The sequence below is a fragment of the Vespula vulgaris genome, chromosome 6, assembly GCF_905475345.1.
Source record: "Vespula vulgaris chromosome 6, iyVesVulg1.1, whole genome shotgun sequence".
Lineage (NCBI taxonomy): Eukaryota > Metazoa > Arthropoda > Insecta > Hymenoptera > Vespidae > Vespula > Vespula vulgaris.
In genome coordinates, this window is record NC_066591.1 from 2,206,476 (window position 1) to 2,228,428 (window position 21,953).

General features: G+C 34.6%; 3 protein-coding genes across 6 annotated transcripts; 2 read left to right on the forward strand and 1 right to left on the reverse strand.

The window, feature by feature from the left end:
• Window positions 1-71: 71 nt before the first annotated feature.
• Window positions 72-3,357, forward strand: LOC127064503 (protein O-mannosyl-transferase TMTC4-like). 2 transcript variants are annotated; one of them, XM_050995660.1, is made up of 11 exons: window positions 72-306; window positions 422-647; window positions 730-913; window positions 982-1,161; window positions 1,227-1,687; window positions 1,774-2,157; window positions 2,238-2,345; window positions 2,445-2,586; window positions 2,682-2,796; window positions 2,871-3,053; window positions 3,156-3,357. In XM_050995660.1, the coding sequence occupies exons 1-11, from the start codon at window positions 276-278 to the stop codon at window positions 3,290-3,292; spliced, it is 2,151 nt and encodes a 716-aa protein (XP_050851617.1). In that variant the 5' UTR covers window positions 72-275; the 3' UTR covers window positions 3,293-3,357. The 2 variants fall into 2 exon arrangements, with proteins under 2 accessions (XP_050851617.1, XP_050851618.1); XM_050995661.1 differs by having other exon boundaries at window positions 483-647.
• On the reverse strand, window positions 3,272-5,349 carry LOC127064517 (snRNA-activating protein complex subunit 3). Of its 2 annotated transcripts, none has more exons than XM_050995684.1 (5): window positions 4,768-5,349; window positions 4,494-4,680; window positions 4,280-4,414; window positions 3,835-4,076; window positions 3,272-3,751 (listed from the first exon to the last, which is right to left on the reverse strand). In XM_050995684.1, the coding sequence occupies exons 1-5, from the start codon at window positions 4,962-4,964 to the stop codon at window positions 3,376-3,378; spliced, it is 1,137 nt and encodes a 378-aa protein (XP_050851641.1). In that variant the 5' UTR covers window positions 4,965-5,349; the 3' UTR covers window positions 3,272-3,375. The 2 variants fall into 2 exon arrangements, with proteins under 2 accessions (XP_050851641.1, XP_050851640.1); XM_050995683.1 differs by having other exon boundaries at window positions 4,133-4,414; window positions 4,768-5,339.
• An 894-nt stretch (window positions 5,350-6,243) lies between these two features.
• On the forward strand, window positions 6,244-21,843 carry LOC127064509 (paired box pox-meso protein-like). 2 transcript variants are annotated; one of them, XM_050995670.1, is made up of 3 exons: window positions 6,244-6,982; window positions 15,599-16,303; window positions 16,967-21,843. In XM_050995670.1, exons 1-3 carry the CDS (start codon window positions 6,964-6,966, stop codon window positions 17,806-17,808), a joined length of 1,566 nt encoding a protein of 521 aa, XP_050851627.1. In that variant the 5' UTR covers window positions 6,244-6,963; the 3' UTR covers window positions 17,809-21,843. The 2 variants fall into 2 exon arrangements, with proteins under 2 accessions (XP_050851627.1, XP_050851626.1); XM_050995669.1 differs by lacking the exon at window positions 6,244-6,982 and adding an exon at window positions 6,989-8,674.
• Window positions 21,844-21,953: the final 110 nt, after the last annotated feature.

Genomic DNA, 21,953 nt, shown 5'->3' on the forward strand with positions numbered 1-21,953 from the left:
ACTAGCGCTCTCTGACGAGTAAAACGATATAAAAAATTTGGTATAGCAATATAACGCGTATCAACGTATGTTTTGTTGATTTGTTTCTCTTTTTTATAAATTTTAAGTACATTACATATATTGTTGTAATACCGGTAAAAAGATGTATAGTAACATAAATGTATTATTACTTATAGTATTAACAATTTGTTAATTTTAATGAAGTTGCATGTTTTTAACTACTTGAAACATATATAAGATGTTCTTAATATGTAATTTATACAATTATCCTTAATATGGCAATTAAAATTAATACAGAGTTTCCAGGTAAAATAATAGTAATTATTATAAGTAATCGTAATTATAGTACATTTAATAAGAATTATGTTCTTCTATCTTATAGCTGTTTTTTTTAAATAAATATTGTTATTTAATATTTCAGCTGTTCCATTACCAATAGCTCTTTTAATAATAATTATTTTATCATTATGTTATGCAAATAGTTACGATGGTGCATTTGTATTTGATGATGCAGAAGCTATAGTTAATAATGATGATATTCAAAAAACACCAATTTGGGAAATATTTAAGAATGATTTTTGGGGTACAAAATTATCTCACAAGGGTAGTCATAAATCTTATCGTCCACTTACAATTTTAACATTTCGGTAAACAATTAATTTTAAACACTATAAAAAGTATTGATGTTAATAGAATGCTCAAATTTGTTATTTTTTTTATTTCTTACAGAATGCAATACTGGATCAGAGGTTATTTAAATTCTCAAGATTTTCATATTGTAAATATAATTTTGCATATAATTGTTTGTCTATTAACTCTGTATGTGTTCAATATTCTCTTAAATAACAAAGAACAAAATATAGCATTTTATGCCACAGTATTATTTGCAATACATCCAGTACATACAGAAGCAGTAAGTTATTTCATAGAAATAGATATACCATTAAATTTAGATAATATTTATTGCAATTATAAATTAAGATTTCAGGAGTTGTAGGTAGAGCAGAATTATTATGTGTATTATTTACATGGCTATCACTTATAATGTATAATCAATGCATCATTGCAAATTATTCTATTGGCAAATGGTGTAATATAATTGGATGTATCATAAGTATTTTGATAGCAATGCTTTGTAAAGAAACTGGAATTACTGCAATTGTAAGTATGGAAATGATTTTATATCTTTACTTTTTTTTTTGTTATTATGATTATATATATTACAGGGAATTTGTGCTGTGTATGATCTAGTCATTATAAATGGATTCTTACCAAATGATGTATTGAAATTACTAATGAGTAAAAATTCTCATATAAACTCAATAATAGCTATGAAATTAAATCGTGCATTTTTTATCCGAATGTTTGTACTTTGTTTAAGTGCAATAATATTGTTATCACTAAGATTTACTGTTATGGAATTTTCAACGCCGAAGTTTCAACCTGTAGACAATCCTGCATCATTTTTGGATAATTGTTTCCTTCGCATTCTCAATTACAGTTATATTTATAGTATAAATATGTGGTTGTTAATATGTCCAGAGTGGTTATGTTTTGACTGGTCAATGGGTTGTATACCTTTAATTACTGGATATGATAAAAGAATATTTTTTATTATTCTTTTTTGGATATTCTTGGGTGCAATTGTCATTCATATTTTTTCAACTCATGGAGATAGATTTCTAAGGTATCAATTTTTTTTAAATCTTACTTTTGATTTTATTAGATTAAATAGATTAAATCATACTGTAATCAAATTATAATGTGTTGCAGATATACAATTGTAGGATTGGCACTTCTAATTATACCTTTTTTACCTGCTAGTAATATCTTTTTTACTGTTGGCTTTGTATTAGCAGAGAGAACATTATATATTCCTTCTGCAGGATATTGTCTCTTAGTAATTATTGGATTACAAAAGCTTTTGACAGGCACATCTCTAAGAAATTTACTAATATTATTTTACACGTTTTTGTGTCTTATTTTTTTTATGCGTTCGTGGATTAGAAGTGATCAATGGAGATCTGAAGAATCTCTTTTTAGATCTGCGTTAAATGTTTGCCCACTTAATGCAAAAGTTCATTACAATATTGCAAAAAATGCAGCTGATGCAGGAAATCTTAATTTAGCAAAATTAGAATATAGAGAAGCCTTACAGTAAGTTTTTTATTCGAGCAGCATATTTGATGAAAATAATAATTTAGTACTATATTATGTATTGATTTTTTTTTATATAGCTTAAATCCAAAATATGCTCAAGCAATGAATAATCTTGCCAATTTACTTAAGGATGAAGGAAAATATGATGCTGCTGAAAATCTATTTAAACAAGCTGTTACATTACAGTAAGGTTTTATGGGACCTTTTTTTAAAGTATACTGTTAAAAATAATACATTAATTTTTTTTATCATAATTACATATTAACTATATTAAACAATTATAGGAAAGATTTTGCAACTGCATGGATGAATTATGGTATAGTTTTATCTGCACTTAAAAGATATGAAGAATCTGAAAGGAGTTACTTAACTGCACTGTCTCAAAAGCCCAAATATCCTGATTGTTATTATAATTTAGGTGTTTTGGTAAAAAGAACATCATTCTTTAAGAAATTGTATTTACATATATACATTAAAATAATTATTATTAAAGTAAGTACTTCTAATATTTGTTATTGTAGTATTTAGAACAAAAACAATATCAGAAAGCATTAACAGCTTGGACAAATGCAACAAAATTAAAAGTAACTCATAGAAGAGCATGGACAAATATGGTAATATTGTTAGATGATCTAGGTATGGGAATTAAATTTTTTTATATAGTTAATTATAAATTATAATTAATTTGATGATTTATATTGCATTCATAGGTATGTCAGAACAAGCACTGAAAATTGCGAATGAAGCTTTAAAATATATTCCTGATTATGCATCAATATATTTTAACATTGCTAATATATTAGGTAAAGTAGGTAGATTTTCAGAAGCAGAGACGTATTTTAAACAAGCAATATTAAGGAATCCAACAGATCCTATGTTCTATACAAATTTAGGTATTTTTTTTTCTATCTTGTACATATCTAATAATACTATAGTTCATAGTATATATTATGTATTAATATCCATAAAATCTACTAAATTGTGTATCTTTGTAGGTGTATTGTATCATCGTTGGAATAAAGTCAGTGAAGCAGAATATATGTATAAAAAAGCATTGGAGTTCAACCCACATTCTCGTAGTGCAAAAGAAAATTTAAAAAAATTGCAATCATTAAAACGATCAGTAAAATAATTTTATTTTTGTATATTTTTTATACATCGTTTTCAATATATTTATATTCGAAATTGTTAGAATTACATTAATATTTACTTTTTCTATATATCTTCTTTTTCTTTCTCTTTTTCTTTTCCTTTTTCTTTCTCTTTCTCTTTTCCTTTTTTTTTTCCTTTTTCTTTTTCTTTTTCTCCCTCTTCCTCTTTCTCTTCCTCTTCCTCTTCTCCTATGAGGGTAGAATCATAGGGATAGCGATATGCTTTAAAATTTCCAATCTTTTTACCACCAATGTAATTATATGACTTAAAACAATTTTCACAAAAAAAGCAAGGATTATGAGGTACTCTATCGTGATCTGTTGTAATCCATCTAACAGGCAGAATTCCGCACATGAAGCAATAATTAGCTCTTTGGGGTCTGATTCTTTGTATTCTTGGATATGCAGATATATGTAATTCGTCATAAGGTTGTACCAATCTAGATAAAAATTAAGTTTGAATTAAAATAATTAAGAAGAAAAAATTTTATAATATATATGATTTTCAAATAAAAAAATATACCTTGCATCACTGAATATAATGAGATGTTCACAAAAGCCTTGATGCTGATATACCCATGGATAACCAAATCTTACAGAAAGAGAATCTATTGTAACTTTTTCCATAGAATCAGTATGAAATGGTCCTAATTGTTTTATCTTTGCCCATTCTACTATTACTTCGCTATAATCTATATTTGCTGGATCTCTAAAGTCGTTGTAAAATGTATCTTCTATATAAAAGAAGCCTGACTTGTACACATCCTAAAAAAAGACTATATTAGGAACAAATTTCAAACACTGAAAAGAGAAAAATTTACTTTTGCCAATGGTTGAAATGATTGATTAGGATTATCACTGGTTTCTACTGGAATCGATAAATCGGATAAGCATTTTATTTTATCGCGCAATTCAGCAAGCGTCTGTTTCCCTAACATTGTTATCACATATTTCAAGGTAGGTCTTGCCTTTCTGTAGTTACTTTTCATTTGATTCGATGAATGCATAAAAGGTTCATATATTCTAATATCAATGAAAATATCTTCGTACGGTATAGCAAGATCAATCGTGCTTTCATTGTATTTGTTGATCTTTCCATACTTCTGTAAATATTAATTTCAATATAATTAAATAGATATAAGAATTATCTTATAGCTATATAGGTAACAACAATCAACATACAATAAATAATTCGCTAGTAAATTTGAAATGATATTGATCCTTTGTTTCTTTTCTCTTTTTCAACTGTCGAATCGTTTCTAAATTAATATCTTCTGTGATCATAGATACTTTACGTAAGTCTTTATTTTTTATTGGTAGATTTTCTTTCAATCTAGGAATCTCTCCTGGTATAGTTAAATTTTCTTCGCTTAAAATATATAAAGGTATTATTATCCAAATAATTATACAATATATATATAGATATATATGAGTCTATACAAAAAAAAAAGAATACCTGCAGTATTCTGACAACAAATCCATTTCCTCATTTCCTAAATCATTTTTCATTATTTTAAGAATAGATTGATCGGTTGTTGAAGCCAACCAACCAAGATAACAAGGCTTAATAATATTGGAATATCTTGAAAAATATTCCTTTATATTAATTTTTTCTGAAGCGTTCTGATTATAATGTCCATATACTGAATCCATTTTTTTTTAAATTGTAATAATGATTATTTATAAATATGAAACAGTCATGATCATTAAATTTGCTATGTCATATTAAAAATATCAGAACAAGTATTATATCAAAGTTGTAATCTTATATAGAAAACATGTTAGTGATAACGTGTGCAATTACATAGGATATTTGCCACTTTTATTCCGATACACAAATTATTACTTCGCTGAATTTTATTACGAACTATAAACGACAAACCCATTCAACTCATTCGTCGCAGAAATACTGCGCATACGTATCAGAGTATATTAGCGCGAAAACATCTGATTCGTTAATGTCCTCAGTACCGTACGTATTCCAAAATAAACAGGCGCATTTTCTGACGACATAAATGAACTTTTATGAATTTAAATCTATTTATAAATTTTACTTTTTATATAAAATAATTGAATTTAATTCATTATTTCTTAATGAAATCTGAACAAAATTTTGATCGAACATTAATCGTTACGTACTAACCTAAGTGAAATAAGTCAATCAAGAGTATCATTTTTTACAATTGTCACGATCGATTAAAATTCAAAAATTGACAAAGTGAAAAAAATACCAAAAACAAATCTAAACGCGATAACATCTATCAAAATTTTTTAAATATCCCATTGAAAAGAAAAACAAAACATTGAACATGGAAAGAAAAATAGAAAAAAATTATCTTACGAAGAACTCGTTATGAATGATATAAAAAAAAAAGCGAGAAATTATCTTTTAGAGCATAGAGGGTGGAAAACGATTAGGAAGAGAGAGAATGAATAAGTAAGTAGGGTAACTTTCGAATAGTGTATGTAGTCAGACTAAAGAGACAAGGAAAGAGAAAGAAGAGAGAGAGAGAGAGAGAGACAGACAGACAGACAAACAGACAGACAGACAGATAGAGAGAGAGAGAGAGAGAGAGAGAGAGGACGAATGAAAGAGAAAGAAAGAGAGAGAAATTCTAGGGTAGGAACGGACAATGAAGAGGCGTCAACCACAGGCGCTCACGGCGTACTGCACTCGCCAATGGTCCGTGCGAGTTCGGCGAGCGTGGCGAGTTTGGCCACGCCCCTTAAGCGTGGCCACTCTCTTCACTCTCTCGCGGGACCTTCACGGTCGAGCATATCGCACGCTTGACGAAGCGCGCACGAACGCATCTCGATAGGATGAGAGAGATGTGTTCGTGCGCGTGTGAGTGAGAGAGAGAAAATAATTCGGGGCCGTATCGGCGTGCTCGGCCTGCCTTCGCCACGACTAAGCGGCAAAAGGAGAGAGAGTCGAGAGAAGATTTCTTATTTCTGCTCTGGTAAATCTGTCGGGGCAGTCAGTGTGAGGCTGTGAAGGCCGAACCGCGCATCATTGCTTCGCGGTTCATTATTTTCTATTTGATCTATCTGTCTCTTTCTTTCTTTCTCTCTCTCTTTCTCTCTCTTTCTGTCTGTCTGTCTGTCTCTCTCTCTCTCTCTCTCTTTCTCTCTTTTCTTTTTTTTCCCTCTCTTTCTTATACATATATCACACACACGCACGCAAGCGCACACACATTTTTTAAAACTTCGCGTTCATACACACATGTAAACAAAACATATAGACAATAGAAAGAAAGAAACGGAACGTTGATAGACGTGGTGTTCAGTGCGTGGCCCGGCATTGCGCCATTTCAAGTTGCGCCACGCGTTGCGCCACGCTTCCGCGCGCGAAAATTCTACGTAACGCGTCGACGCGCCGGTCGCGTGTGCGTTTCCATTCGCAGGGTGTTGGTGCATATGTGTACTTTCCCGCTTTCCCGCTAACAAATTTTTATGTGAACGAAAGGTACAGAGATTCGATTCTCGTGACGAACTTTTTTACCTGTTGGTAAAAAGAGTTATAAAGAGTTATAGAAAGAGAGAAAGAGAGAAAGAGAAAAAGAGAGAAAGAGATCGTGGATCGATCGATCGATCTTAGAATATTTTATGTAGCCGACGGACGCAAACCTGGCCTTCTCTCTCGCGCGTATCGATGGATCCGATCGTCCTAGGTGAGCTTACAATCGATATAACTCGATCGATTTTTTGATGGTTCTCGTTTATTCTTTGTTATTTATTTATTTGTTTGTTTGTTTGTTTATTTATTTTTTTATCTTAATCATGCGTGTTTCTGTTTGTAATGCGACGTGGATTATATTATTTACGTGGATACGTTTATTTTACTACATGCATATTTATAATATGAAAGGGAGAGAATATTGTGATAGTCCCGTTTAAAATATGTGAGACAATGCGAGAAAAAATGTAACCGTCGTCGCCTGTTTTATATCTCATAAACAAACGGGATATCTTTATAAACTAGTCCAATGGAAATTGTTTTACTTTGATCGGAGAATATCTATGAAAAATATCGTTACTTTAAATATTCGTTAGTTCGCGACGGTCCCTCGATAATAAATTTATAATTGATCACGTTACTTTACTGACTGATATCATGATATATATCAACTTGTTTATTTAATAAATTTATATGCTTGAGACTCTTTGAAAACGTTAAAGATCGTGAAGAAATGTCGAAGTATCATTGAAAACACGATATACGATTGAATGGATCGTTGCACTCGACGGAAGGAGAGTATCGTATTACCTTTTGTAAGACTTTCGTCGAAACAGTAATTCCAAAATTTATTACCTTTTCGAGATGTTTGAAATGAAAATAGATTTTCTTCTCTGACATTTAAATATTCACGTATGTGTATAGGTAGAACTCGCAGACCGAACGTGAAGATTATTTTTTTCTAACGTCGTTTGCTTTATATTTTTTTATATAACTGTCAATAAAGTTTTACGATAATAACGACGAGAAGAATATTTTAGAAAAGATGGGATTCCTTGTTAAAAATGGAATTTTGAAAACTCTTATTTTATCCTTCGTTCTATGGATATCGATCAACGTGAATATTTTCAATTTTCTTTGACACTTCAAACCGAGCCACATAGGTACTTACTCATAAATCGCATTTGAAAAAAGAGAGAGAGAGAGAGAGAGAGAGAGAGAGAGAGTAAGAGAGACAATCGATCCTAAGAAACAACCAGGCGTGAGTTTCAATTAACTTCGACCTATTTCCCTTAGAAACTAAAAGCAGCGCGACACAATGTTATGACTCGCTTTGGCGCCACTCGCACACATCTTCTAATAGATTATAATATAAATGTGAGAAAAGGAAATCTTATATTGCGTATGCATTATCATTGTATTCGTATGTGTATTTTTCTTAGGCGTTTCGTATTTTCGCACAAAGAAAATCATAGTGCGCGATAATCGTTAAGTTACTTATTACGTACCTATCTATATTTAAAATAAAATTGATTTATTTTTTGTTGAATGGAAATTAATTAAACATGGATGATAATTACGTTAATCCGTTAGATTATAATACTATCGTCGTTTCTTTAATTATTGTCATTACCTTTACTTACCTAGCATGACGTTGACTTTCTTGTTAGGCAAATTAGGGCGTTAAATACATCGTATAACTCGTATATGCATTGATAATGATAATACCATAGAGATACGTGAGAGAATGTGATTTAGTCCATTCATAGAAAGTACGCCTGCTGTACTCATTTCTCTGGCAACCTCTGACCTTGTGGGTCCCGGATGCCCTGCCAACTCCTTATCGCTTGCTTTCAGTCTTTTTTAAGCTCATCGGTCGTCGTTGAACGAGAACGAAATACGAGTAGTAAGTGAACCAGAGAATCGTTCTTTAATAATTACGCGTTATATTGCGGAACATAATATAATATATGTACCTACGTGTAGGAAAGTGTGATACGTTAATTTGAACATTTTGATACGTCGAGTGTAACGTGTCAATTCAATGAGAGAGAAGAAAAGAAAGAAAGAAAAAATAGAGAGAAAGAGAGAGGGAGAGAAAGAGAGAGAGAGACAGAGAAACATTATGTAACTTTACCCGCATAATTTTATTAATAATACTAACTGGCAAAATGTGTTGAGAAGTCCATCGTCCATTAAAATTGTTTTCTGTTAGATTTATTTATCTACAGATAATAATTATATAAAATTGTTCGTCACGCATAATCGGCTTGGTAACATCGGGAATTAATAAGAGAGATCGACGATTACAATATTAAAACGATTCTGCTAAATAATACATACATTGGGTCTTGAGATGATGAACGCTTTAAAAGTATTATCATTATCGGCCTCCGCTTTTTCCTCTGTGACGTTAAGAATCTTCGAAGTCATTGACACCAATACATCCACATACGTGCAGTCGCGACTATAGTTCAAGACCTCGATACGTAGTCTGATATATTGGAAACGTACGGCCAAGATAGAGGATTCGAATATTCAAAAGGGACTCGTCGAGATATTCATCCGAGAAGAACTACAAAATTTTAGTCGAAAGAAATTCATCATTAAAATTTTATAACCTATTATTTTATAAATTATTGTACAGTATTGTGTTATCTTCACCTTTGGATTTATCACTTAGGTTCTATAGTCTAGTCGTTCATTCACCTATTTATCTATTCGTGTCTTGCAATGATAAGAAATTAAACTTTCTCTCTTTCTCTCTCTTTCTCTCTGTTTTTCTTTGTTTCTGTCTTTCGAATTTCTTTCAAAAAATATTGGAAAAAATTGGAAAAGATCGTAAAAGATTACTTCTATCCTTTCCATCTCTTTCTCTCGTCATTATAGTATTAAGTATTGTCCCTTCTTTTGTTCTTCCATTTGGGACGAACGTTTTCCAATTTAAAGAGAAATTCACGAGGACAAAGTAGATATCCAGGTGAACTCGATGAGTCCTTTCCATAGCGGGACCAGAACATGTTTACAGATTTATTAACGTTCAATTAGTAATATTTGTGTCGGTTAAACAAGGAATGTGGCTTTTAAAGTGCGCTCAGGCAATGGTCGAAATCCCGTTGACAAAGGACTCCGCAAATATTTCTGTTGGCTCCCGAAGAATTCTCAGGTTTTAACTTTGGAATCCATTTCTGACTGCTACGTTCTTTTCTGCTACTGTAATATGTATGTATACTATTATATCGATGTAGTCCAAATATTTCTTGTAAATCTGTTAGTTTTCTAATTCCTATTCGTAAGAGATTTATTTTGTTTCGTTTCTTTTTTCTTATTAAATTAAGGAATTATTTAAACTATCCGTTTCTAATGACTTATCATATAACGTCGAATACAAAGTCTTAGATAAATGTTCCATGTTCCAGTAAAAAGAGAGACGAAACGAATTGTTCGGATGGTCGTGATACCACGCAAATATGAGAAATAACTAACGAATGCGACATCACGCGGTATTTATGAATTATCCGTACTTCTCACGTCCTATTAAACGCGCAACGTACCGAACTATCATCATGTCATTCGTCAAAAGACTCCTTCGTTCAATCATCGACGTGCCCGTTATATTGCTCCCTCGCTTGGATTACCAATGAAATTTTGCACAGACGTCTCGTGACTTCTCGCAAGGGAACAACGATTGGCTACTTGCCATAAGAGAACGAGCTTCTTAATGTTGCATTCTAAAGATTTATTATAGTGAAATAATAAGATGACTCATGAGCAATAGACGAGTCTCAGTCTAAGAAGACAATTTTCATTTGCTCGGTTAAATGAAACCCATGATAAAAGGAAGAGTAATCATGACTCTAACAAAACAAAAATCGTTTAACGTTAACACAGAAAAAGAAATGGTAGCTAGTATAATTCAGACGAAGTAGTACATAAGTAATATATAATTTACATAATTTTTTTATACCAATGGTAGCTGTGTAATAAAATTATCTGAAAATTTGATGTAGGCAACGACGGAATTCGTTGACTCGTCATAAAAGATAAACTCGTACCGCGGATCGAACCGCAAGGATTCTTTGCCGAAACGTGAAACGCGCGCTCCCACTTTGACTGCCGAGGAAAAAGGAATAAGTTTCGTCGGGGGCACGAAAGTTTTTTGTTCCTCGATCGAATATATTTCGGTACCACTGTCATCGCGTATCCCAGATGCGAGCTCGCTACCAACACGCGTGCACACGAATACACCAATCCAACGTACATGCGGGATATATTTTGCACGGATATATTTTAGGTGCGCAGGGAGGGTTATAGAAACGGGAGACGAAGATAGAAAATAGAAAGGAGGAAGGAATAAATAAAATGCTTTCTTAAATATAGTCGATACTGATGTATTCCAATCACTTTTTCTTCTACCTGTCATTTACATGTAAAGACAAATTTTCAATTTGTCTATTGTAATTATTGTTTTCTTCTAGATCGATATCTGTTACATGATTTTTGTCATTTTTAATATCCTATCTGGTAATAGATAAAACACATTCTAAAGAACGTCCTATATGTATCGTCAATCGAAACTGTCTTTTGTATCATTGTCAAGAATATCACAGTAAAAACGCAACGATTTGGCCGGCTCCCAATATATGAGATCTTTCGGAATAATGAATTTTACGCGATGAGACTTGACAAGTGCTATTTTGAACACTCGCATACATAAACGATAGATGAATTGGCGTTTGAAATTGACACCATCAAAATATGAGAATATAACACACGTCATATATGGATTTTTTAATTTCCCCCTAAGTTTTATATTTGTCATCGTTCAATCGCGAACGAGGAGATTATAAATCGAGCGACATTTATCGAGAAACGTCGGTGATCTAAACGAAAATTGTTTTAATCATCAGCGAACATAAGAAAGTTATGCGAAAATGAAAGAAAAATGTTAAACGCGGTTAGAGATGCGCGAACTAATCAACGACACGTGCGAACGAATTATCGTGAAAACAAAATCAAAGATTCGTTTCTATAAAAGCTAAGATATACCGACAAAGGGGCAAGCCGGGCTCGATAATTAGCGAGTTAGATGGTAGACAAACACCGGCCGCGTTTCGAGCATCCATATAAGCGGGGACATATGTTCAACGGGTGACACTGACATCCATCACGTGAGATCGTGCCCGCCCATTTCTCCTACACTCTCCGCATTTACACTCTTCTACCTACGCCTATGGTTCCTCTCTCTTTTTCTATCTTTCACTTTCTCTCTCCTGCTCTCTCCTCCATCTTAATAAATTTTCCTTTTATCCAATTTTGAGTACTTTTTTGAGTTATATCGAGAGAACGCCGTTTCAGATCAACTGTATCCTAGCGATCGCATATTATTATACATATCGTATAATATCGTATAATTTAATAAATAGATATATATATATATATATATATATATAAAATAACAAGTAAGTAAATTATATATAAAAAAGAAAAAAAAATATGATATAGAATTAATGTATCTACATAAAATATACTTTACTATACATTAGCATTTATTTTTCATTCTTTTCTTAATGGTTAAATGCCTTATATATTATACACATGTATAATTTAATTAGAAGTATATACATGCATAGATTAAAAGTATATACATTCGAATAGATGATTAATAGATGACAAATAGACGATAATTAAACGCAAAATATACTTCCCCATGCGTTTTATTCAGTAGGAAGATAAAATTCAAAGTCGATAAACTATGCTCGAGATAACGGATGTACCTGAACAAATTCGTCGTAGAAGATCGAGTGGGCGCATCATCCGAATGCGTTCTACGGAAACGCGAGTTAGACTTATTTTGCACGAATACACAGACGAATACACGTATACGTGTTTTCACGGGATAGAAATCGTCGCATCCGCACGCCCACTACACTAACAAATACACGCATACACGCATATAAACACAGACGATCGCGTAATATTATTAGACTTTTTCTGGTGAGCGGTGATGAATGGTCGTGCTCAAAGGCTCCGACGCGTGTAGTCATTTTACACTCGTGTAATACATGTACATTTGACTTAAGAAGGCCACGGCTTAACTCTCGTCAGTGTGTGCGTAAACGCTTATCGAGATGAAGGAAGAGATGCGAGACGGCTTTTAACGACAATACGTCCCGTTTTTCAATTTTCTCTTCTTTTTTTCTTTTAGCACTTTATCTTAAATAAAATAAAAAACGACGCACGTTTACACACGTGTAACAATAATGGAATACTATTTATATAATCAATCAATTTACAAGGAGTAGGTAATATGTTTTATAATAAATAATAAGTATCCAATAGAGTAATTTATCCAATAGCAATTAATAACAAATACTTATTTTCTATAATGATTGAAATAATTTAGGTATATAGCAATATGTTTTCTAAATAAAGATCAATCATTTTTTAAATTATAAAACAGATATATATGTCGAGACAGATCATCGATTAAAAAATCTTACACTTCGTCACTAAAATATTAGATAATAAATTGAAATTATTGAATGAGTTGAACGATGACATTGGACGTCTAGAAATTTTAGCGAATCAACGTCGAGACAATCGGGTCGACGCGAATGGTCTCGTACAGAAGAAGTAAGAAGAGAGAAAAAAATAGAGAAAAAGAGAGAGAGAGAGAAAGAGAGAAAGAGGAATACGGTCCAGCAGCATCCCGACGGTAGAGGGGAATCACTCAGCGCGTTTAATGTACCGTGCGTTGCTTTACGGAGATTCAGGATCGTCATTAAAAGGCGAGGGCCAAAAGAGATGGAGAAAAAAATGACGATGCAGTTGACGCGCAAAAACGGTCTCCCCAACCTTCTCTCATCCCTCCCTAACCCCTCCTTCTCTCACTGAACTCTACCCAACCCTACCCTCTGACCCTCGGCGGCTTCGAGAGCTCCGTCCTCCGACGAAACTCTTCTTCCAGGAATAAGAGGAGGCACCCAAAAGGGTTCCCTTTACGTCGACCTTTTCTTATTTATCGTATCCTCTTCGAGAGCTTACCCAAAGTCGCCTTATATTTCCTGATATATATATATATATATATATATATATATATATATATATGTATATATAAAAAAGAATGAAATTGATTGGATTTTAAAAAATATTCAAGAAGGTACGAAAGAAAAAAAAAGAAAAATGTTTTTTACAAAATCGAAAGATATAAGAGAAATGTTCTCGTATGGAACAAGTAGTACCTAAGTAAGTACTTACATATGGGAGAGCAAATAAACATGGCGGTCACAGAAAGAGCAAGTCAACGTAAAATAGACGTAGGTATAGAAATAAATGTCTACATAAAATACACGTACGTACGTATGTTACCCATTCTCTCTCCTTTAGTACTGACGTTTATTAACAAAATAACATAATATATTTCTACATATACATATACCTATATATAAATATATATATATATAAATATATATATATTGCCTTTTATAAAATTGATTTCAAAAAAAATTCATAGATGAGATAACAATGAAATTCGATTCATCAGAATGTTTATCGAGTTTTCAATTTGAACGATGAAATGTCAAACGAATTTCGGAAATGAAGATATAATTTGAATTGACTTTGAGGTACTATTGCAACTGGGGAGGGGGCTGATGTTGGGTTTATAAATTCGTACATTCTACGTGAACAGAATATACTTATGTGGAAAATCGGGAGAACATGTGTCACTTGTTTTCGACGTAATTGGAATGTGTGTCTAAGAGAGAGAGAGAGAGAGAGAGAGAGAGAGAGAGAGAGTAAAAGAGAAAAAGAAAATGTGAAGATTTTCTGGTTTAAAGATAGAGCTTCCTGTCGTTCCTGCTCGAAAGATCGCTATACGTTCGGTTAATCAGGAGAAATAGAATTTCGGTGGATTTGGAATGCGACTAGGGACGATTCCCTGTCCGTGGAGTAACCATTTGCTAATTAAGCTTTACGGTAAGACGATACGGACTAACGCGAGTCTCGCACGGTCTTGAGTTACCTCATTGCCAAACGTTGTACATCTGCGTCTCATTAAAACGAGTAATCGTGGCAGAAGGTAGATATACCTAATACGACGGATAAGAATGCATGTATGTATCATTATCGCTGTTATTTATTGTCATTCTTATCGATCTCGGAACGTTCAGATAACGGGACGAATGAGATTAGAAAGATCTTGGGAAAAAGGAGAGAATTAGAGACGAAATTAGATTCCTATTTTAACGATGTATTTGATGTATTCATTGATATCTTTTAGTTCTCAAAAAAAAAAAGAAAAAAAGAGAGAAGAAAAAAGATCATTTTCATTTCTTTACGAATGTCTTGACTTATTGTCAGAATATTTTCTTATTCAAATATTATATTCCCTTGAGTATACGTCAAAAGACTAATAACTTTCGGGACACGATTCATCTTTATGTGACGCAAAAAGTGACTATCCTTGCCGAGTCCGCTGATGCGTCTTGAATTTTCTTTCTAGAAATTAATTCGCTTAGTTATCGAGACAATCGAAAGAAATCCACATTAAAGTCGGCTCTCGTCATGAATAGAACCGTTGATAAGTGTAAAGGAAACGAGTGTATATCATTTAACGAACAAGAAGCATTCATTATTTTCTCTTTTTGAATGAAACTTAAAAAGTCAATCGGAAGAATAACGTCTATTTTACTTTATTATACATTATATATATATATATATATATATATATATATATATATTCCTAGGTAACACGTTAAATACAATAAAACTTAAACCAATATTCACAAGGGACACACAAGAAATTGTCTTTCTTATGTATTCACAGAAAGCGCTGGCGAGATCGGCACTCAGCAGCAACAGCAGCATCAGCATCAACATCAGCATCAACATCATCATCCGCATCAGCAACAACAACAACAACAACAACAACAACAGCAGCAACAACAGCAGCAGCAACAACAGCAACAGCAACAACAATACGGCGAAGTGAACCAATTGGGTGGAGTGTTTGTGAATGGCAGACCACTACCAAACGCAGTACGTTTGAGAATAGTCGAGTTAGCTCAATTGGGTATCAGACCCTGCGACATTTCGCGACAACTCCGAGTCAGCCATGGATGCGTCAGTAAAATACTCGCACGTTACCACGAAACTGGAAGTATATTGCCTGGTGCGATCGGTGGAAGCAAACCACGTGTCACCACACCAAAAGTCGTGCAATATATAAAACAACTTAAACTTAAGGACCCTGGTATATTCGCTTGGGAGATAAGAGACCGTCTGCTGTCCGACGGTGTCTGCGACAAGTACAACGTGCCATCGGTTTCGAGCATATCAAGGATACTACGGAATAAGGTTGGGACTAGCACGACGATGCATCATCATCCGCATCATCCAGCCCATCATCATCATCATCTTTATGCAGCCGCAGCGGCTGCCGCTGGTGCAGCACTGTGTCCTGTTCCGTATCCACCAGCACCATATCATCCGACGCCCTCGCCAACCCATCATCATCATCATCATCATCAAGGTCGGTATACCGCTACAATTTTTTTTGTCGTGAGAGCCTCCATTATCGCCTGTCGGGATACATCTATTTGAAGAATATTCTGAGCTCTTATTAACTGCTTGATCAAGTGGGTATTTGACTAAGTAGTTAGCAGATTAGTCTAATCCGAACATTAGTGATTAATTGCACAGGAAAGTAGAGATATTAATAATTTCGTAAGCACACATCTCGTCGATTTATCAATTTTAAATAAGAGCTCTAAATTAAGAGTTGATACCTACTTAATAGAGATTAAATAGAGATTTACACGGATTAGAAATGAATTTTGTCGACGTTTGATCAATTAATATGACGAATATAATATAATGTAGACATAGACGATAGATATCTAGGGTGGCTTTAAAAGTATTTGTACGTTCTTTAAAAGTGTAAATAACATTTTTTAGAAAGAATCAAATCATTCTAAAAAAAAGTTCGAAGAAGAGTTCATCATTAAATTACAACGTGAGCGAATGAATGAAGCGACATGCGTCCATCGCAAACCTGTAGTATACATTCAGTTCTAGCAGTGAGCTCGCGGGATGTCAGGCAACAGTCTCACCTCTTTCTTCCGTCCTGATAGAAGCGCGGCCTATACATATACGAAACGAACCTCCTACCAATTTGGTACCGCTGCGTTTCCAGTTGGTACGTCAACGGCGATCAAGCTGTCCACGTCATCGTCAGCATCCTTGATATACACCAGTGGTGAGATCCAAGCGATAGCAGCAACAACCGCAACACTGACGGCACTATCAACAACAGTAACAACAGTGACGACAACTACGACGACGACGACAACGACGACAGCAACAATGGCGGTCGCAGCAGCTGCAGCAGCAACAGCTGGTATTCTTCAATGGCCGAGTCCTCACACTGTCCAGGATATTTTATCGATTGGCGTCACTGCGAATGGCACACCAAGTACCACCTTCTCCTTGCCTGATTCACCCGCTTGCACGAGCTTCCTTCTCAACAATAACAATAACAGTCACATCACCAACAACAACGTTAGCTACCACGATCTTTCCCACCGTCATCATCATCATCATCATCATCAGCAGCAGCAGCAGCAGCAACAGCAACAGCAACACGATCAATTGCATCATCGGCAGAATAACGACAGTACCTCAGGGAGCAATAACAGCAACAATAACAGTAATAATAATAATAACGACGACAGCAATAACGGTAGTAGTAATGCCAGTTGCGATAGTCTCGGCAATAATAACAGAGAAACGACACCAAGTGGGTACCAAAGTCTCCCTTATCAAGCTCATCATCATCATCATCATTATCATCACCATCATCATCAACAACAGCAGTATTATGCTTCCGCGCTCTATCACCATCATCATCATCATCATCATCATCCAGATAGCGTGAGACCGCTCGCGGCCGGCTCGCCCGTTCTCTCGCCGGTTCTTTCGGTTCAACCAATAATGATGCAACTATCGAGTAGTCAACCTGCCAGCCCGTGTAATTAACGGTCGATAGACATTTTCTCGGTATGTGTTCATCGTTATTCAATGATCGTTATTCAACTCAAATCAATAATGAGCTGTGTGAATTGAAAAAGACTTTGTAGAAAGAAACAGTGCCTTTCGTAGATTCGATTCGATGATACGTAATCGACAAACCCAATTTGAAAGTAGGTACTCTAATCGCCAATATCCTAAATACCAAAGACTATCTCTAGGTATCTCTTTTCTTCATTCTCTATTTTTCTTTACTACGCGTTTCGCGTTCTAACTTTCTATCGAAAATTACCAATGAAATGATTATTAAGTAGATAGATACGTGTTTGCGTAGACGAACGAAGTGATATTTCAGTGAAGTGCACTAAATATTTACACGTAGATATGCGAAGGAGACTATGAAAAACTATGATATCGCAGATCAATTTTTTTATTATTCCAAATGGTAGCTACGATGACGATGAAGATTTTTGAAAAAAATATTATACGTGATCTGGTGAAAGTGTCGGTTGGTTATTTGTCATTACAAATGGAGAATCTTTTTTGTCCATGGATTATTTTTGAAAAAAACCTACGTCACATCATTTTTATCGTACTATATCATTGGTAGCCGTTGATAAAATTTTTATGAAATTCAATGGCCGGTACGTTATGTGATTGCTCGTTATACAAGATCTTTAATATTTGTTTCTAACAAACGTTAAGAGATAATTGTCGTACATACGAGACTCTATTTATATACATATTACAAATATGTATACTTATTGAAAAGGTAAGAAAAGAAATCGTGTTTAAACATAATACATCATTTCTTAATTGGTGCCAAAAAAGGGTAATACGTTTGAAATCAAAATGAATTGATGATGAATGAATTGGTTTTTTTTTAGTAAAGAAAACCTAACGTGCCTTTATATCATAATTACACTTAATTACACGTTTCTTCTCGTTTAGTTTAGAAACGTATCTATAGATAAAACAACGATCTTTGAGAAAGTATTAACTTCGTGTCTTTTACGACCAATCATATCACGTCGTGCGTACTTAACACACGTATTACCAGTATTCAACATGTTTGAGTTGATGATTAATACCAAAAATCAGTACGCGATATAACGTGTTATTTTAATAAATATATGATGTTTAATTATTACGAAGAGCTTCGTGTCTCTTTTGTTCGATTTAAATATATATGTATATATACATATATATATCGTTTTATCCTCTTCGTACGTACGTACGTATGTATGTGTGTATGTATGTATGTACCTATGAACGCATATACGTCATATAATCGTAAAAAGCAAATTTGGATATTTCGAGGAAGAAATACGCCATGCATAGAATTTAACGCGTAATAATTCTGTAACTCTACGAGCCGACGAAAAGGAGTTAACCCTTCGTATAAAGATTATAAAAGCAGACGCTCCTACTTCGTCCAATCAGAAGCGATCGAGCGTGAAATCCCACCTCTTCGACGATGTTGAACACCCACTCTCGGCGGTCCTAGCTTGGAAGGCCGCAAACAGAGTAGCCAATCACGGTTCATCTCTCTAAGCAGGTAAGTAAATATGATGTATTTTTCTGCGAATGAAAAGGAATTGTTATTAAATCCTAAACAACTACAATTAATATATAATTTCTTTTTATCGCATCGAGTGTCAATAAAAAGAAAGAGAGAGAGAGAGAGAGAGAGAGAGAGAGAGAAAGAGACCATACCAATAACAGAATATTAATAGAACAATATTTAAATTGGTCGCGCAATCTCCTTTGTAAAATGAATCCATAATTTTTTACAGAGATTGAACATAAAAGCGTAGAAGCAAAAGACGCTTCCGCGTAAAAGGGGGGTCCTTGGTAGAGTCGTTTCTATGTATACGTTATGTTTCTTTTCTTTTTTGGACATTTAGACACACATAATATAACGAAGGCCAGTCGTTACGGCGTTTGGAAGCCGTCCCTTTGAAATTCGAACGTTCATTCCTACTCCGCCCACGGGTATTCTATTATACTAGTTTAAAAGGAGCGACAGGAGCACGATTGAAGTGGAAACTCGTTATTACTGCGCGTTCTTCAGAAACCACCATCGAAGGGTGTCAGCTTTCCCCTCTCGTTCTCATTATTTCTTATCAAAATGTGAATGAGAACAAATTTTCATTCGATCCACGGCAGCCATTTTGATTGTCTGGCGCGAGTTTTAAACTTGTCGTGCAATCACCGAAAGAAAGAAGGCAGAGCGGGGACGAGTGGAAAAAACTGATAACATAAGTTACATGTTAATTTTTCTAGATATTTAACGAATAAGAAATACTTAATAGCTATCGCGAAAGCGCGATGAAGTACCTACACTCGTTCGTCTTCCCTATAGGATCCTTAAAATACAGGGGCAATATCTTCTCCTCGTGATGTTTCTTCCTACGGTACGACGCCACCGTGAACGCGTTTCGCTCGATTAGGAGCTGCGCCATGATGGAAATGCAGCTAATATAAATTGGCGAAACTAAGAAGTTTCTCTCTGTCTCCTTCTCTTGCGGTGACGAGCGTTCAGCGAACCTTTAATTTATAATTAGAATGAAAGTTCTCGAAAACAGAGAAATAAGAAAATTTTTTTTTAATACCGGCAAGTTCATTCTTTAACCTAAATAGTCATTAAATATTTATATATATATATAAAAATAAATAAATATATATATATTAAATTAGCGAATACCATAAAATGTTCTTATATCAAATAACTTTTCGAAACACCCTGTATATCACTATTTTGCATACCAGTCTCGAAGTCATAAGAGTAAATAAGAAAGAAAGAGAGAAAGAGAGAGGGAGAGAGAGAGAGAGAGAGAGGCGGAGCACATAATTAAGAAAGTCTCAGTACTCCTTCTTTCTTTCTCTCTCTCTCTCTCTCTCTTTCAAAAGACGACGAAGACATCGCGGTGGTGGCAAAGCGGCCTGCCTCTTTCCCCGTTTTACATTCGGCGGTACAAATAGCTCGACGACCCCTGGCCTCGTGTCGGCTCCTCTCATGTTTCTTCCTCAGAGTGCTTGTCTCTCTTGTCGCGCACGCTTCACGCTTCTGCGCGCCCACACCCTTGCTTGTCTCTCTTTCTTTCTCATATACACCCTTTCTTCCTTTCCTTCGTCGTCGACGATACCGATACCGATGCCGACGCCGACACCGACGCCGACGCCGACGCCGACGCCGACGTCGACGTCGACTTTTGAATCTCTACTTCCTTTTCTTTTCCCTTTTCTCGAAGAACTGCCTGGCGGAGACACATTAGCCGTATTCCGAGTTTGCATGGCGGAACGCCTCCTTCTCCTCCTCCTCCACCTCCACCTCTTTCTTCTTCTTCTCCTTCTCCTCCTCCTCTTTTTCTTCTTCTTCTTTTTCTTCTTCTCATCCCCTTTTCCCTCTTTCTCGTGCCATCCCCACCCTCTCTAGCACGGTTATTATGAGGATGGATAGAGGTTGGAGCCGCCTTCCACGTATCCGTAGAGACCTAATGCCATCGACTTCTAAATTGTGTAAATTGCTAAATGAATGTGAAACGTTTAACTCCCACCACCTCACCCACCTCCGCCCCCTCGCTTGCTCTCTCCCTCTTTTCTCTCTCTCTCTCTCTCTCTCTCTCACTCTCTGAGAGCAACCCTTCTCTTTTATTTCCTTTCTTTCAGAGAAAGCGTAACACGAGCAATCAAAATACGACGCACTTTTCGGATGATATCCCTGACGTTTTCCTTTGATCGCCCAATTGTCGTATTTTCCAAGCTCTCCTCGAGTCTATTTTCTTGATATAATATTTTATGTGAATAGGTTTTTTTAATCTTTTTCGTTGAAAATATCGAATTCCTCGTGACGAAACTTACTTCAAGCATTCGAGAATCAGTTATTTTTCTCTCAATTTCTTCTTCATCTTTTTTATCTTTTTTTTTCCTTCTTTCTTTTCTTTAATCTTTCTTGTTGATTAAATGTTCAGGACGAACGTGCATATTGATTTACGTACACTTATGTGAATGCAAATTAGAATATAAAAATTGTATCGTTTCAATCATCAAATCTAATGAAATTTTTTATTCGCGTCCCTACTTATCCTTACAGACGTTTAGAAATGTTTAATGATATAAATTCATGTATCTTATGAAGTATAAGTATAATG

Bases quoted from the DNA above. Each gene is read 5' to 3' on its own strand.
- LOC127064503 (XM_050995660.1), top strand. From the start codon at position 276: ATGGCAATTAAAATTAATACAGAGTTTCCAG. The intron at 307-421 runs GTAAAATAATAG...TTAATATTTCAG, and splicing joins AATTAATACAGAGTTTCCAG to CTGTTCCATTACCAATAGCT. The intron at 2,587-2,681 runs GTAAAAAGAACA...TTGTTATTGTAG, and splicing joins ATTATAATTTAGGTGTTTTG to TATTTAGAACAAAAACAATA.
- LOC127064517 (XM_050995683.1), bottom strand. From the start codon at position 4,964: ATGGATTCAGTATATGGACATTATAATCAGAACGCTTCAGAAAAAATT. The intron at 4,681-4,767 runs GTATTCTTTTTT...ATATATTTTAAG, and splicing joins TTGTTGTCAGAATACTGCAG to CGAAGAAAATTTAACTATAC. The intron at 4,415-4,493 runs GTATGTTGATTG...TAATATTTACAG, and splicing joins TTACTAGCGAATTATTTATT to AAGTATGGAAAGATCAACAA.
- LOC127064509 (XM_050995669.1), top strand. From the start codon at position 8,593: ATGCCCTGCCAACTCCTTATCGCTTGCTTTCAGTCTTTTTTAAGCTCA. The intron at 8,675-15,598 runs GTAAGTGAACCA...ATGTATTCACAG, and splicing joins ACGAGAACGAAATACGAGTA to AAAGCGCTGGCGAGATCGGC. The intron at 16,304-16,966 runs GTCGGTATACCG...CTGCGTTTCCAG, and splicing joins TCATCATCATCATCATCAAG to TTGGTACGTCAACGGCGATC.